The 18,308-nt window shown below is 40.1% G+C and overlaps 1 protein-coding gene across 1 annotated transcript in view; it reads left to right on the top strand.

The window, feature by feature from the left end:
• The window catches only part of ADCY10 (adenylate cyclase 10), a 108,638-nt gene that overhangs the window by 38,746 nt on the left and 51,584 nt on the right, over positions 1 to 18,308 (top strand). The window contains exons 14-16 of the mRNA XM_054442643.1: positions 4,715 to 4,868; positions 14,041 to 14,233; positions 15,214 to 15,300. Coding sequence (XP_054298618.1) covers positions 4,715 to 4,868; positions 14,041 to 14,233; positions 15,214 to 15,300 — 434 coding nt within the window. The remainder of the gene's footprint in view (positions 1 to 4,714; positions 4,869 to 14,040; positions 14,234 to 15,213; positions 15,301 to 18,308) is intronic.

Here is an 18,308-nt window from a genome sequence, read left to right on the forward strand (position 1 = left end):
TAAGTGTGCAGCTTAAAGAATTATCACAAAATGAAAATATAATCATCATCCAGGTTAAGAAATAGAAAAATAGCAATACACCAGGATTGCTCTTTCCTTCTTCCTTTCCCCAAAGTCTTCTAACACCCTCGATTACTTATGCCTGTTTAAAAAATTGATACAGATGGAATCATACATTGTATAATTATATACGCCTCATATATACTTTCTCTTACTCAATGGTATGTCATATAATTCATCCATATTGTTGGGTGTAGCTGTAATTCATTCTCTGTCATTACTATGTAGTATTCCATTTTTATAAATATACAACAATTTACCCATTCTGTTGCTGTACAACATTTGGGTTATTTCTAGTTTTTGGTTCTTATGAATAGTATTGCCATAAACATTCTTACACAAGTCTTTTGGTGAATGCATGTGTGCATTTCTGTTGAGTACAATGTAGGAGTAAAACATAGGACCGAAATTGTTGGGACAAAGGGTGCAATTTTGGTCAATGATGCCAAACAATTTTCCAAAATGGTTGTATTTATTTATATTCCGACCGAGAATGTTAAGAGAGTTCCAGTTGTTCTTCATCTTTGGAAACAACTTAGTTTTATCAATCTTTATCCTTTCAATAATTCTGTTGGGTATATAGTGGTATCTTATTATGGTTTCCATTTGTATTTCCCTGATATGGTTGAGCTCCTTTTTCATAAGTTTATTGGCCATTTGGATTTATTTATTTATTTATCTTGAGACAGAGTCTCACTCTGTTGCCCAGGCTAGAGTACAATGGAGTGATCTTGGCTCACTACAACCTCTACCTCCTGGGTTCAAGTGATTCTCATGCCTCAGCCTCCTGAGTAGCTGGGATTACAGGTGTCCGCCACCATGCCCAGCTAATTTTTGTATTTTGGTGGAGATAGGGTTTCACCATGTTGGCCAGACTGGTCTTGAACTCCTAACTTCAAGTGATCCGCCTGCCTCAGCCTCCCGAAGTGCTGGGATTACAAGCGTGAGCCACTGTGCCCAGCCCAGACATTTTTTTAAAGTACCTGTACAATTTTTCACCTATTTTTAAACCAGCTTGTATTTTGATTATCTTTTGGAATTATTTACACATTCTAGAGATGGGTCCTTTGTCATTTGTTTTTACTGTATATCACTTTTCCCACTCTGTGTTTGCCTTTTTACTCTCAATTATGCATTTAATAAACAGAATTCTTAATTTTAATGTAATCAAATTTACCTGTCTTTTATAGTTAGTGCTTCTGTATACCTTTCCTTACCCCAAAATCATGGAGATCTTTTTCTAGCATTTTTTTCAGAAATTTTGTTTTCACCTTTTATATTTAAGTCTACAATCCATTTGGAAGTGATATTTTTGTGATTCCTGGTGATAGGAACCTTATTGTAAGAAAGATAACTCGAGATTAGACAGGCGAGTAGACCTAAAATGAGGCAGGGATATACCTATGAGAGAAGAGACCCAACAAAGATTGACCTGTGGATTCTGAAGGCAGCCACTTCTAGCAGCACTTGTAATTTCCTTCTGTCAGACACAAACATCCCCAAAAGTCTTATCATAAGTTAAATCTTGGTCCTAACTGTGTTAAGGCAATTAAGAGGAGGCTCCGTCTCACACTTTGGAGAAATATCAGGCCACAATCTTGGTGTCAGCAGAGCCTGAAGGAGGACAACAGTTCCAGAACTGAAAAAAACACTTGGGCCAGCAGAAATGCCTCACTTTCACTGCTTTCAGGTAGTTTTCAGGGTCTTCAAGCCAATCACTTCATTTAAGTCCAGATTCCAAAACTCCTGAAGCTAGAGAGAAGGAATACCCACTCTCACCCTCCTCTGAGGCCTTACTTTTCATCCTAGGATATACTTATTTTAATAATTGGCAGCAACAGAATCCTAACCTTCTTTCTACAAGATTGCAGACCCAACATGACAGTCACATTAGAACACATTATGTGAATATTTCTTTTTTTTTTTTTGAGACAGAGTCTCACTCTGTGGCCCAGGCTGGAGTGCGGTGGCGTGAACTCAGCTCACTGCAACCTCTGCGTCCCGGGTTCAAGCGATTCTTCTGCCTCAGCCTCCCAAGTAGCTGGGATTACAGGTGTACACCACCACACCCAGCTAATTCTTGTATTTTTAGTAGAGATGGGGTTTCACCATATTGGCCAGGCCGGTCTTGAACTCCTGATCTCGTGATCTGCCCGCCTTGGCCTCCCAAAGTGCTGGGATTACAGGCGTGAGCCACTGCATGCAGCCTATATGTATATTTCTCAGTCTGATCTAGTTGCCTTTTTGCCCTGATTCCACCAGTATGGCATAAAGATCAGGTCCACATACCTTTCCTTCAAGCTATAACCAAACACAGATTGTCAGAGGCTAGCAGCATGGGAAATGCCCTTCTTTTACAAGGGCTGCTATAAATGAAATTGCAACAGCATGGTTGACAACAAAACTATAATAAATAAATAGTGGCTTTTTAGGGTAAAAACTGCATACAACAGTCTCCGATATTGAGGCTTTGCTTAGATAGAAACAAGGTGCATGCATTTCAAGTTAAGGAGACAATCTCATTTTAGAATCCAGCTACAGATAATCCATAAGGTTCTACTGGTAGGTGTTCTGTATGAATAGAACACAGGGAGCTGGAAGAGTCAGCTATGCAGCCTTTTTTTTTTTTAAGCTTCTTTAGGAAACTTTATTTATTTTTTTTTTTTGAGATGGAGTTTCTTCCATCTTCCAGCCTGTTGCCCAGGCTGGAGTGCAATGGCACGATCTCGGCTTACTGCAACCTCCGCCTCCCAGGTTCAAGCAATTCTCCTGCCTCAGCCTCCTGAGTAGCTGGGATTATAGACATGCACCACCATGCCTGGCTAATTTTGTATTTTTAGTAGAGGCGAGGTTTCTCCATGTTGAGGCTGGTCTCGAACTCCTGACCTCAGGGGATCCACCCGCCTCGGCCTCCCAAAGTGCTGGGATTACAGGCGTGAGCCACCGCTCCCAGCCTAGAAACTTTATTATTTTTTATTTAGTTAGTTTTTATTATTATACTTTAAGTTCTAGGGTACACGTGCACAACGTGCAGGTTTGTTACATATGTACATACATGTGCCATGTTGGCGTGCAGCTACGCAGCCTTTTAAGCCTCATCTTCTGAGTTCCTATGTGAGCTTCATTCAGGCCAAAGAAAAACACAAAACATCTCACAAAATTGAGGTTCAAATGCATTTTCAGAAAGGGAATATTTCACCCAAAAGAAGCAATACAGTCTGCTAAGTAGTTCTCACTAAGCCATACTCAGAAATGTATATTACCAAGCAAAGCATTTAGCTTCTTTTTATTAAATGTCTACACTTGAATTAATGGTCCTTCAACAAAGACATTAGATAATACCTGGATATTCATTTGTTCTATCAGTGAATAACAAAATGGGCCTCCACATTCATCTGCCCAGCAAAGAAGGAATAGTTGGCTCTCAATGAGTCTCCAACTTTTTTTGACAGAAATTGCTCACTGCTTAGAAATTACAATTCTTACAGCTCCTTCCTGTCCACCCAGATTTCAAAGACTGTGAGTGGGGTTTCAGATTTCATCCAGGGCTGTTACAGTATTTAAAAACACACAAGAAAAATAAGGGTTGTAACCCAAGGTGATTTTTATTTTTTCCTTTTCCAAGTTTTCCATATTTTCTACAGTAAGCATATGTTAGTTTTATAATCAGAAAAAACCTACAATTTATTTTCAGTAAGAATTTAAGTTGCTCTTATGATAGAAATAATCTGTACATGATTTCTGAAGGCATATTGAATTTTATCCCTGGTAATGCTTTTTGTAGCCCTGAATTAAGTATAATCTTCATTTACAGAGGGCAAATTTCCTTTATCACAGAATCAGAAATAAAAATATTTTATCCATAATTGTTTAATGTAGGAAACCTAACTTTAATAAATTTATTTCCTAATGTAATAGTCTACATGTTACTTCTAGTGTGTTGAATAAAAACAAAAAACAAAAAAAAAACAAAACAAACAACAAAAAAAAACAAGCTTTAGGGTTAGATAGCCTTGGCTTAATTCCTGGTTGTGTAATCTAAGCAAATCTCAGTTTTCTACACTATAATTAAACATTATAATGAGCATTATAAGAATACTTTCCCTCACAGCTTCTAATCAAATAAAACTGCAAAACCACATGGTTAGCTAAAAAGCTCCCAGGAAGATTTAAACAATTTTGAAAGTGCATAAGGCTTGAAGAAAGTCTGTGAACAATGCCATGGAAATTCCAAGTTTTTTTTTTTTTTTTTTTTTTTTTTTAGATGGAATTTTTCTTGTCACCCAGGCTGGAGTGCAATGGCACGATCCCGGCTCACTGCAACCTCCGCCTCCTGGGTTCAAGCGATTCTCCTGCCTCAGCCTCCTGAGTAGCTGGGACTACAGGCACCCGCCACCAAGTCTGGCTAATTTTTTTTTTTTTTTTGTATTTTTAGTAGAGGCAGGGTTTCATCATGTTGGCTAGGCTGGTCATGAAACTCCTGACCTCAGCAAATCTGCCTACCTCGGCCTCCCAAAGTGCTGGGATTACAAGAGTGAGCCACAGCGCCTGGTCCAAGGATATTTTTAGAAGGAGTGTTTCTATGTTACTTTTTATATCTCTAGACTATTTTATGTTGATTGAGTTTGTTCTTTTTTAAAACTAAAAATAACAGGACGTAATAAAGAGATCAACTACTTCATGTGTACTATGAAGAAATTTTTGATTTCTAACAGCAGCCAAGTCTTAATGTATGAGGGATTACCGGGATATGGAAAAAGCCAGATACTTATGACAATTAAGTACCTGGCCCAAGGTAAGAACCACAGGTGAGTGTTTTTGAATGACTGTTCTGTGTGAACCCATAGAATCCTGATTTATTTTGATGCTCCTCTCCTTCCTATAACTTGCTTTATGTAAATTATCTATAACCTACAATTATTGGATGCCATGACCCTTGTGCTAAATAGATAACAATAAACATATAGAGCTAAGGAAAAGAGAAACTGGGCTGACCCATGGATATCCTGATTTAATGCCAGGTAGGGCTTGGTTATTTAAAGTTTCCTAAGTAATCCCAATATTCAGACAGATTGAGAACAATTGGCATAGATGTTGAGATCAAGGCTAGATTCAGTCTGCAGAACAAACACTTAAGTTTATCCAGCTACCTGACAGTGTAGCAGGAGGAGCTGCAGACAAAACCCCTCAGACACCGAGATAGTGAAGGGAGTGGCTTTAATCAGCTGGGAGAATCGGCAGGCTAGCATCTCAAAATCCGAGCTCATCAGGTGCTCAACTTCTGCCCTTTTAAGGGTTCACAACTCTAAGGGGATCCGCATGAGAGGGTCGTGATCGATTGAGCAAGCAAGGGGGTACATGACAGGGGCTGTGAGCACTGGTCGTCACAGTGAAACAGAACAGAATGGGAGATTTTACAATGTCCTTCCATACAATGTCTGGAATCTATAGATAACAGTTGCTAGGTCAGGGGTCGAATTTTAACTACCAGGCTTAGGTCAGTCAGGCCCAGGCCTGGTTTCAGGTCTGGTTCCTTGGTTTCGGGTCTGGTTCCTTGGTTTCGGGTCTGGTTCTTAGGCGCCGGGCTACATGCCTTTAGTTTCGCTTCTCTGTCCTTTTCTGAGTATAAAACAATATAAAACAATATGACAGAGTCTCTCTCTTCCCTCATTTCCCCCCTTTGAGACTCTGACTTTTTATTAGTGGGAGTTCTCACTCTTATTTTTGCTACTTATGCCTTCTTGTGCAATAGATTGATAGTGATTCATATAGTACACTTGTGCTGAAGCATTTTGGTGAACTAAGGTAGCAATGAAGCTTTTTATCATTTGAAGAAGTACAGGTAGCAAACAAGGGAGCAATAAGCAGGTTTCTATTACTATTATAACTCCTATTATAAGAGTTTTAAATCCTCCTAGTGCTGGGAACCACCTTCTAAATATGGCTTCAGGGTTGAATCCGTGCTACACTTGTATGGGCATATGTGCCAGTTTTGTCATATTTTTAACTATGTCTTTAACTACTTGCCTTTGATTATCTATGTGTAGACAGTAATTAGTAAGGTTAAATTTTTATAGACCTCTCTTTCAGCTGCTAGCAAGTAGTCGAGAGCCAGTCTATTTTGATAGATAGCATTTCTTATCTGAGTTTCTTGCCAGGCCAGAATAGTCAAGGCTTGACTGGTTTTATTAGCGATGATTTCTAAAACAGCTTGCAACCGTATGATTCGGTTGAGCATGTAAATGGGGTTCTGGTATACCCATGAGCCGTCTTGTGTCTAAGTGGCAGGCCTATAGTATTGTATAATTTTTTAGGTGGTCATTCATCATCTTTTTAATTATCTACGGCTACGTTTCACTTTTCACGGAAAGCATAGACAGGGAAGCCCAGGAGTTCGCCTATTTTTATGGGCAGTAGGAAGAAAGATGATTTAATAGTGCCAATAACACAACTACCTGTCCACTGGTCAGGGAGCTTAGTGTAGGTTCTATGTCCACATATCCAGTATAGCCTAGTGGGGGGCTGTCTAGTCCCGGTGGAATTCTAGGTGGGCTTAAACGGTCTGCAACTTTGGAAATTTACTGAATGGATTTTTATCTGTGTGGTTTGAACTCCACCATGTAACTGTTTTTGTGGTACCATTACACAGATTTTGTCCTAGGCAACTAAGTCATCCTACAGAATGAGTGAATTCTTTTCTTTTTTTAGCTATGCAATATTGTCTAATAATTGAGACTTTTAGAACCTAGAAATGATCAGGGTGATTCTTTTGGGCCGGGAATTCATCAGGAACTGGGTCTGTAGGCACTAATTCTTGGGCTTCTTATGCCATTGATCTCTTATTACAGTTTCTCCACAAACATAACATGAGGTGACATTTAGAGATTGGGCTACCTGCTCGGCTAATTGCAAAAACAAATTTCTGGTTTTTCCTGGAGTCTCTGGTACTGGCACATTTAGTTCATCATAGAAAGTCTGAAATACTGGTTCCGGAGAGAGATTACAAACCTCCTCTTTTACTAAGATATTTACTCTAGGATCTAGTCCTTTTTTATCGATGCCCAGAGATACGTGTTCTTCTTTTTTTCTACCTTGGGTTTAAGGGATTTGTAATTACTAATTTCAAGGGGTTGCAGCTTCCACTCATACAGGAGGGGCTGCCTTCTCCTTTTTGGAGCTAAACAGGGTCTTTTTCATCCTTTTTCTAAGTAGTCTAGATGACACAAGACCAGTAATTACACACATTTGCACATGAGCTTAATTCATGGCAGATATACTTATTTCCTGCCGTGTAACTTTTTTTTTTCAATTTAAAGAACTGCATCTTATTCTATGCTGATTGCTATTGATAGTGGCACAAGCATTAAATTTTGGTGTTATATGCTTGGGGACCCCTCTTTCTTCTGTCTTAGCTATTACTTTACTTGTGTTGCCTAGAAAAGGACCAGTCCTTAATTTATTTTAAAAAACTGTGATCATTGGAGGCTTAAAATGGGTCATAACACACATCAGGTTGGTTATTTCCTGGGCTACATACCTTGGATAGAATAGCATTATACAAACAAGTTTCTTTTAGAGTCCTGGTACACTTATAATAACCATAAAATAATAGGACTGTAGCAATCTTTTGTCCTACCTCAGTGACTTGATGTATATACTGGGAACAGTTCTCAGTCTGAGGAAGGTCAGTTGAAGTCCTTACTGTACAAGTCCAAATTTTAAGGAAAATGAGTCCCGCGATGAGTTTTCTCACGCTTCGGCCGTGTGTGGACCAGTCAGCTTCCGGGTGTGACTGGAGCAGGGCTTTTTCTGAGTCACTTTGCAGGGGGTGGTGAAGCTGCTCCCATCCATGTACAGCTCCCAGTTTACTGATGTTTAAGGATGGTCTGGGAGGTTGGGCCTGCTAGAATAAACTGAGTCCAATACTTCTACACAGTTATGTTTAACTGGGCTCTCTGATACCAGGAGCAAGGTGGCGGGGTTTAGGGTGTTGCAAACTTCAATGGTTATGTGGGGATTTTCACGGAGCAAGCTTTGGTATCTAGTTAGTCTAGCATTCATTAGCTAATGATGTCCTTTGGTATTTATTAAAGTCACCACAGCATGGGGGGACTTTATGTTTAGGTTTTGCCTAAGAGTTAGCTTATCTTCTTCTTGTGCTAACAGGGCCGTTGCCGCCAGGGCCCTTAGACATGGGGGCCAGCCTTTGGAAACCCCATTTAGTTGTTTTGAGAGATAGGCCACTGGCCTTGGCCAGAGCCCTACAGTCTGGGTTAAAACTCCAACTGCCATTTTTTTTTTTTTTGAAGATAACCATTCTTTTTTTTTTTTTTTTAAGTGAACTTTCTTTATGTCTGTGGACTAGACTGTCTAAGGCCACAAGATTAGAAGTTACTATAATACATGTTACACTGTTAACTTTGAGCAAACTTTACTTTTGTTGAAAACCTTGTAAGTTTGGGATTTCAATTATCCTTTGCTATTAGTAAGACCTTGTTTAGTCTAAATTAACTTAGAATTGGTATAGATGGCCCTTTTTTTTTTTTTTTTTGGCACATAGAGTGTACAAAAAGTTTCATCAGGTCAGGTAGCCCCAGGGCTGGGGCCGACCTGTTTTTCTTTTAACTCATGAAAAGCTTGTTGCTGTTGGTTGTAATAGATATAATTTATCTAATTTACATTCTTATTAACTGTCACTCACTAAAATATTGACTTAAATTTTGTAGCTATTTGATTTCAAGCTTTAAATTGATCTGGTATTCCTCATGGGACTCCAATTGCGCCTAAATGGACGTGAGAGTCGAAAGACCTATAAGGGGGCTTCTCTCGCTTTATGATGTCTTATTTTTCCTCCCTCTGGTTGATGAAATGCCAGGGTGAAAGGGATAGCCAATTGGACTAAAGTATAAGTGCCACTCCAGTTATTCGGCAGAGTGCCCAGTAAAGGTCCACCACAACACAACCACACATCCACTTGGGGATGAACAAGGGCTGACTGATTGATAAGCTCTTGAAAATTCTTAAGCTCATCGCATCCCTTCAGGTCTCCAAGGAATCCTAAGTTTCCTCCCTGTCGTGAGAGACATGAAGTGAACTTAGTGTTGGGAGACGGATGTTGGATGGCCCTCAGGGGCTGACCCACAGGGATAGCAGAGAGAGCTTGGCGTGACTTATTACTCCAGGCTGTAGAATCCTGGAAAAGAGCTACCATGCAGCCCACGCCTGGTCGACTGGAGGTCCACCTTAGTGGAAGGGGGACAATCAGGGCCTCTGGCCTGCCATGTGCACAAGCGTAACAACTGCTTTTGTTTAATGTGCAGATGGAATATTTGATCCATTTCAACCAGGCATTTGCATCTTGGTATGCTGTCTTAATTGCCAAAGTTTGTTTTAAGTCTTTAACTTCTATGATCCTCTAGTAAAATGAATGTTTCCTTTAGGACCTATTTTTATTAGTTTTTAGACCAAAGAAAGCTAAACACCATTTTATATTTAATAATGCTTCTTGTATGATTTATATACCAGATAAGCTAAATTTTACCTTTATGTTAGTGTGTTGTTAATGTTAAACTTAATTTTAATAAAACCTTGTGGACATATTTATCCAATTTTTCGTGTTTGACCATAAGGTAAGTTTCTACAGACTATTTTTAACCTTTTATAACTTTTGTTAAAGAGCAGGTTGGTGCTTTAAGAAAAACCTATTGCGTTTTTACTTTAATGTCCAGTTCACAGAAAAACTGGATGATGCCTTTTTATCTTTAGCTAATAAGTTTACACACAGAATTTTTTTTTACAATTAATGTTTTAAGACTTGCTTAAACTTTCAAAACAATAATTTTTTTAACCTTTTAATGTAGGTAAAAATCCACATTCTTATGCCTCCTTCTAATCTTTTTACCAAAAATATATTTTACTTTTCTTATGCACCTTGCACATAAACTGTTTCTTCAATAGTACTCAGGAGGCCTTATTACTTTTAAATTATACAATTTTTTTCATAAATTGTTTTATAACATTGTTTTCTACGACTTCCGCAGACAATTCTTCGACATGTCTCAACTTTCAGACTTATTACAAACATTTCTTTCTTTAAACAACAGTTAATTTATTTCAAGACAAGAATATACCATATAACACTCTTTTTACATAAATTTTGCCTTCCCCCAGCCCCCTTTTTTTTTTTTCTATTAGCATAGCAGCTGCTGCTACAGATTGAATGCATCTGGGCCATCCGTGGGTTACTGGGTTAAGGATTTTTTTTTTTTTTTTTTTTTTTTATTGGGTTAAGGATTTTGGATAGGAAGGCCTCAGCGCTTTCGGGACATGCCCTTGTTTACACTGACAACAAAGTGGTATTAGAGTGTTACAGGGTTATGGAGAATACCTTTAATTATCAATTTTAGGTTTCAAATTTACCTTGGCTTTTAAAGGGAATAGGGTATACTATTTTTTTCTTAACTACTTGTATATTTCTCTCTTTCTATTTTTCTTTCTCTCTTTGACTTTCTCTCTCTCTCCCTCTCTCTCTCTTTGACTTTCCTTTTGCCTCTGTTTCTTCCTCTCTTTCTGCCTCTCTTAACTACTGTCGGGGGGAAGGGGGTCTAAAACCAGCTGTAATTGTCTATGTACAGAAACTGGTCTGGGTGCCTTGGCTTACAGGTTACCTTGTGCCATAAGTTTGAAACAAGGGACCTGTCTAGGCTTCCTTCTGATGGCCAACCCACCTCTAGTGCTGGCCAGTCTATTTTACACAAAGTTCTAAGTTTTTCTGGTGTCATAGTAACACCATAATCTCCCTTAAATCCTTTCTTGAAATTTTTCAACATAGTTTCCAGTAGGGTGGACTTATTTATGCCTGACCCATGTTTCTTCGAGACAAAACACCACTCTCACACCACATGCACACCACAAAACAAAGAACAGATTAAAAAGGGCACACACACACTTTTGCAGTTTACACTAAACCAAAATCAAAACCAAAATCAGAGTATCCAGGAATCCAGGCCAGGTCAAAACCAAAACCAAAGTATCAAGCAATCTAAGTCAAGTCAAAAACAAAAACCAAAGTGCTTATAAAGGCACGCCGTGGGTGATCAGGCCATGCTTCCACTCAAATGGAGTGGGGAAGTTCCAAAGACTAGTCTTACCAAGTTTTAGTTGTCCGGACTCCAAGTGCCAGTTCCTTCCCGGTGTTCAGCCACTGTGTTGATCCTCCATGGGGGCCTGCCACACACTGCTCTGGTGAGGTGTCCCACTGGGGCAAATGCCTACCCGGGAGCGCTCTCAGGATCCGCATTGCTCCGGCTGGTTGGAGTCCCCAGCAGGGATGTTCCACAGGGCAGGCTAAAGCTGCCTAAGGAGCTGTCTCAACCATCTGTTAATCACCTCGCTTCCCGCTTAGGGAACCAAGAAATGTAGCAGGATGAGCTGCAGACAAAACCCCTCAGACACCGAGATAGTGAAGGGAGTGGCTTTAATCAGCTGGGAGAATCGACAGGCTAGCGTCTCAAAATCCGAGCTCATCTGATACTCAACTTCTGTCCCTTTTAAGGGCTCACAACTCTAAGGGGGTCCGCATGAGAGGGTCGTGATCGATTGAGCAAGCAAGGGGGTACGTGACAGGGGCTGCGAGCACCACCGGTGGTCACAGTGAAATACAGAACAGGAGATTTCACAATGTCCTTCCATACAATGTCCTTCCATACAATGTCTGGAACCTATAGATAACAACAGTTGCTAGGTCAGGGGTCGAATTTTAACTACCGGGCTTAGGTCAGGCAGGCCCAGGCCTGGTTTTGGGTCTGGTTCCTAGGCGCCGGGCTACCTGCCTTTAATTTCACTTTTCTTTCCTTTTCTTAGTATAAAACAATATAAAACAATATGAGAGGGTCTGTCTCTTCCCTCAACAGGGAATCACTAGTTCAAACCATTTAGTCCTGAGACTGGGGATAAAGAATAAGAGGTCTTTGGATTTTTCCCTGGAAGACAGATCTAATATACTTGTCTCATGTTGTTTATTTATTTTCATACAAGGAATATTATGAAGGCTATCTTTGGGACAATCCATTCTGCTTCCTCATGGAAGTAGATAGTATGGTATTCAATAACAGTGGTGATGACCTGGACAATAATGATGGTGTCTCATATCCCTTCCCCATCTGACCTAAACAGTGTGAGGGGAAAATGCTTGTTAATCTTATAATATTCTTAGCTGTTATCTCTATCCCCCATTAAAGTTAGGCCTGAGAAAGGCCAGTTTTAAAATATCTTTACCATTGCTGAAGGGATAATTCACAACAGTCAGAAGACATTTGTTTATTCATATATTCAATCATTTATTGAATTCCTACTATGTTCAGGAACTACTAAGTGCTGTATTCATTAGCCGGGGCCTCTGTAAAAAAGTACTACAAATGGATGGCTTACAACAGAAATTTGTCTCATAGTTCTCAAGGGTAGGAGTCTGAGATCAAGGCATCTTTTCTTCTCTGGACCATGAGGAAGAAACTGTTTCATGCCCACCTGCTAGCTTCTGGTGGTTGCTGGCAATCTTTGGTGTTCCAAAGATGGCTTGTAGAAGCATCACCCTAATCTCTGCCTTCATTTCACATGGCATTCTCCCTGTGTGTTGTTTGTGTCCAAATTTCTCCTTTTTATAAGGGCATCAGTTATATTGGATTAGACGCCTACCCTACTCCAGCATGATCTCATCTTAACTAATTGTATCTGCAACGACTCTCTTTTCAAATAAGGTCACACTTTGAGGTCCTAGAGGCTAAGAATTTAACATATGAATTTTGTGGGGACATGTGTCAACAAGTGCCAAAGCCCTGAATATCAATAAAGTCTGCTCTCTGCCCTCAAGGAGCTCTCACAGAAGAGGAGGAGAGAGATAATGTGTTAGTCGTTTTCTCACAGAAGAGGAGGAGAGAGATAATGTGTTAGTCGTTTTCCCGCTGCTATAAAGAACTACCTGAGACTGGGTAATTTATAAAGAAAAGAGGTTTAATTGACTCACAGTTCCACATGGCTGGGGAGGCCTCAGGAAAACTATAATCATGACAGAAGGAAAAGGGGAAGCAAGGCGTGTCTTACATGGCGGCAGGAGAGAGCGAGCAAAGGAGGAAGTGCCAAACTTTTAAACCGTCAAATCTCATGAGAACTCCTTTACTATCATGAGAACAGCATGGGGGGAACCACCCTCATGATCCAATCACTTCCCAACAGGTCTCTCCCCTGACACTCGGGGGTTACAATTCGGGATGAGATTTGGGTGAGGACACAGAGCCAAACCATATCAGATAACATTAAAAGTTGAATGTAGTGAGGGCAGTGATAGAGTCATGCAATAGAGAATTGTGGAAGTTCAGAGAAGAAAGGGTATGTAGTCAACCTTGGGACATTGATGACAGTTTCCAGGAGGCTACACCTGAGCTGAGACTTAAGATGAACCTCAAATGAGGGGCAATGAGAAGCGATAGCACTCTGGGCTGAGGAGACAGCACAAGCAAAGGCATGGAGAAGAGAAACAGCTCTGGGTGTGCAGGGAACTCTCACCTGCTTGCTGTTGGTGAAGAGTAGATCACTAGGCAGAGAGTGGCAAGAAAGGATAGAATGAGGCTTTGGAAAGTCTTGTGTGTCACATAAAGGAAGCCTGGGTTCATGCCGTTAGGCAATGGGAGCTCCCAGTCAGAGGGTCATGACCTGGAATGGGGGTAGTGGCTTGCTATTGTGGTAGTATAGGGTGGCAGTAGGACTAGAAAGGAGAGAATTAGCTAGGTTAAATTAATCAGGGCTTAGGAACAGGAGAAGAGGGAGTATATCAGAAGCAGCAATAAAGAACCATTGCAAGATAGCTTGGAAAATCTCCATCATTATAGCTGAATATGAGAAGACAGAGCTTTCCTTCAACCTTTATTATTTTCAAAACTATATATTTAAAAACTCTCTTCTGATTCTTGATTTTCTCACAAACAGGATTATTGCCATTTCATTGACTAAGATCAGCTTCCATCAAACTTTCTATACCATCCAGATGCTCATGGCCAATGTCCTAGGCCTGGACACTTGTAAACATTATAAAGAACGACAGACCAACCTTCGAAATAAAGTCATGACACTGTTGGATGAAAAGTCCTACTGTCTTCTTAATGACATTTTCCATGTTCAGGTAACTAGCTAGTATTAGACTTCTGCACAAATAGCCATGGGCAGGCACAGCAACTCCTCTCTGGTGCATTGTGACTTAGCATCTCTTTGGTCTGTATATCTGGAGTATCCAGATGGTGAGTAAATGGCTCCCAATCCTCTTTGGATGTGCATCCACATTCTTGACATATTAGAGGTATCTTGAAATACCATGCTCAAGAAAATCCAAATGGCCACCTGCTGACTAATTTTTTTCTTACCTTTCTATCATAGCTATACTAGCTACTCTGGGACACAAAGTCACTCTGTTCCTACAAGTGATGCCAGTGCAGACTGTGCCCTGTCTTTTCCTGGATTATCTAACACAAGGGTCCTCGACCCCTGGTACTAGTCCATGGCCTGTTAGAAACCAGACCACACAGCAGGAGGTAACCAGTGGGTGAGCAAGTGAAGCTTCATCTCTATTTATAGCCACTCCCCACTGCTCACATTACTACCTAAGCTCCTCCTCTTGTCAGATCAGCAGCAGCATTAGATTCTCATAGGAGCATGAACCCTATTGTGAACTGTGCATGCAAGGGATCTAGGTTGCATGCTCCTTATGAGAATCTAATGCCTGATGATCTGTCACTGGCTCCCATTACCCTCAGATGCGACCATCTAGTTGCAAGGAAACAAGCTCAGGGCTCCCACTGATTCTATCTACATTATGGTGAGTTGTATAATTATTTCATTATATATTACAATGTAATAATAATAGAAGCAAAGTGCACAGTAAATGTAATGCACCTGAATCATCCCAAAATCATCCCCCCTGCCCCAGTTCATGAAAAAATTGTTTTCCACAAAACTGGTCCCTGGTGCCAAAAAGGTTGGGACCACTTATCTAACACATGAGGATTTTAAGACACAGAATAGTTAAGTGTTTTGCCCAAAGTTGCACAGCCAGTAGTTCCCTTTGCTATTTTCCCATACTTAATATTCTCATAATTCTTTGTACAGTTCCCTATTTCTTGGGAGATTTCCAGGATGAGCACCTTGAAAAAGCAAAAACAATTGGAAATATTGTTTATGAAGATCTTGAAGCGGGTAAGAGCATCTGTGGTTCAAGAAGTAGGGTGAAAAAAACTGGGCAAATCACCACAAAGCCAGGTGGTTTGAGGAGTTCAGACCGCATCGGCAAGAGGCTTTTGAAGTATGTGAAGGCTTTATCCTACAGTGCTTCATTCTCCTCCATCCTTCCAAACCTCAAGCTAAAGGTCTGTTTAGAATTTAGATGCCTTGAAAAGAGTCCCTTAACATTACTCCTAGGAGTCTGGCCTCTCTCAGCACTCATTTTTTCATCCTTTGTTGAGATATAATGTACCAAAGTGGTTACACATGCAGGCTCTGTCGTCAGACCACTGAGGTTTGAACCCCCAGGCCTATCACTTGCTACCTGAGCAACCTTGAGCAGTGACTTACCCTCCCTATGTTTCTGCTTTATCATCTATCAAATGGAGGAAAATAATAGTACATAGCTCACTGGGATGTAAGTTTAAATGACTAGATTATATGTAGAAACACTTAGAACAGTGCCTCTTTCATAAGAAACACTCAACAAGTGTTAGCTGTCTCTCTCCCAGTAATATCATGACTGTCTGCTATATATTGATCACCAAATTTATATTTCAGTCCCCACCTCTCTTATAAACACCAAAACCATATTCCTAAGAGCCTTGTATATGTTCCACTTGGATGTAGTGACTCACGCTGAGTTGAGTGTCTAATGCCAAATTCATTTTTTTACTATAGTGCCCTTTCTTCTTCATCCTGATCCTGATCCTTGATTTCATTAATAGCAAATTATGCCATTCTGTATTATTTAAAGTTATCCTTGCCTTCTTTTTCACCCACATTCCCGCATTTACTCACTGCCAAGTCCTACTATTTTTACCTCAGTCTCTGGAATCTCCTTGTCCTCCCTTCCTATTGCCATTGTTCAGGCTCTTATCATTTTTTCCTGGACTAGTTCCATAGATTTCCAAAAAACTCTGTGCTTCACACCTCTCTGCTTCAATTCATCCTTCATATAATTCTCAGAGTATATGCAAATCACACCAACCCATACTTTATACTCTCGAAATAAGTCCCAGTGGTAATAAGATAACAGCCAAAAGATTTTTTTTAACCTAGAGAAATGGTGCTCATCTTTCAATGTCACCTTTTTGGTGACAACTTCCCCAGATCACTAGACATGACTAATTCTTCTTTCACCAGGCTTCTGTAAGGCTTTGAACACATTTCTAGTTATACTATACACTCTATACTATTATGGCATATCACTATTCATTACTTATATATCTGTTTCTCTCTCCCTCAGGAGATCGTGAGCCTTTTTTTTTTTTGAGACAGAGTCTCGCTCTGTCGCCCAGGCTGGAGTGCAATCCTGCGGTCTTGGCTCACTGAGACCTCCGCCTCCCAGGTTCAAGCGATTCTCCCGCCTCAGCCTCCCGACTAGCTGGGACTACAGGCACGCACCATCACACCCAGCTAATTTTTGTATTTTTAGTAGAAATGGGGTTTCAGTATGTTGGCCAGGCTGTTCTCAAACTCCTGACCTTGTGATCCGCCCACTTCAGCCTCCCAAAGTGCTGGGATTACAGGTGTCAGCCACCACACCCAGCCTGTGAGCTTCTTAAGAACAGAGAGTCTCTTAACATTTCCGTATCACTATTGATGAGCAATGTGCCTCATAATTGTACATAATAAATGATCGATATAAGTTGGTGGCATTGTATTATATTTATAATACGGCTTTCTTCTTCTGCACTTCAGGTCATAGGCAAGACAATATCAGTAGTTTCTAAGTGTCAGGCTTTAGACTGTTTGCATCACAAGTATTTACAAGAAGCTCCTTTAAAAATATGGATTTGTGAGTTCTAACTCTAAAGATTAAAAAAGTAGGATGTGGATTGGGCCTAGGAACGTATTTAGTTGTTTGCTTTTGTTTTAAAACTTTTCAGTTGGTACTGAAGCAGAATCTTGTTTGGAAACTGCTACCAAAGCTGTGTTTGATTATGTACTGACAAGTCTTTGGACCATTAGCTATCTGTGTGACCCTGGGCAAGTTACTTAACCTCTCTGGGCCCAAATTTTCTCAGTAAATAGATTCAATAGTACCACTTTATATGGATGCTGTGAGGATTAAAAGAGTTAATTATGTAAAGAGCATCCCGCAGTACTTGGAACATAGTAAGTATAATGTAAGTGTTGGCTTTTTTTCACTTTAGAAAGAACCCAATCCTCATTTTAAATTGGAAGAAACCAGGCCAATGTTTTATTATTGAATTCATGCTTTTTTGTTCCTGCTTTATTCTCTTCAATTTATGAATAATTCATTAACAAGGCTATCCCAAGATTAAAACTTAAATTTCTATCTGCCCCATCTTTTTAAAGATACCAGTCAAAATCAAAACAATGTAGTGCTGACCTCCTCATTAATTAAACTGTTCTCAGGGCTAGTCAAAGGGCTAAGTATTTGGTGACAGAATGGGGCTGTAGGAGTAGACTTAGGTATGTGTGAACAAGGCAGGTTATAACACTTTATAATGACTGTCAAGCACAAAGAGAAAGAATGGGTTAACTCAATCTCTTCTCAGAGGGAAACAAAAAGCAACCATTAGCAGTCTGGAGCAGTGAGAATTGGGGAGCCAGTTTTCTGCATTGTGACACCTTACACAGTGGTAAGGCAGAGCCTGCTACGTAAGTGGTTGACGCTAAAATGTAGGCTCCATATTTTGTTTGAGACTGTATTCCCAGTACCTAGAACAGCACCTGACCCTGATAGATGCACAATAAATGCTTAATGAGTGAATAAATAATTCAGACTACTTAGGGGAGGGTAGTCTATATGAGAAAAGGGACACGTGATCTGTTTTTTAAGTGTAACACATACCACATTTCAAACTAGAATAGCATCAGCTGCCAGCAGGGCGAGGACTAGTTTTGTCTAGCCCCTAGCCCAGGGGGTGCTCAGTAAGCATGTGTTGAATATATGTTGGTTGCATAAATGTCAAGTAGATTTCCCCAGGAGAACTTTATTGTTCAATAGATTA

The sequence above is a fragment of the Pongo pygmaeus genome, chromosome 1, assembly GCF_028885625.2.
Source record: "Pongo pygmaeus isolate AG05252 chromosome 1, NHGRI_mPonPyg2-v2.0_pri, whole genome shotgun sequence".
Taxonomy (NCBI): Eukaryota; Metazoa; Chordata; class Mammalia; order Primates; family Hominidae; genus Pongo; species Pongo pygmaeus.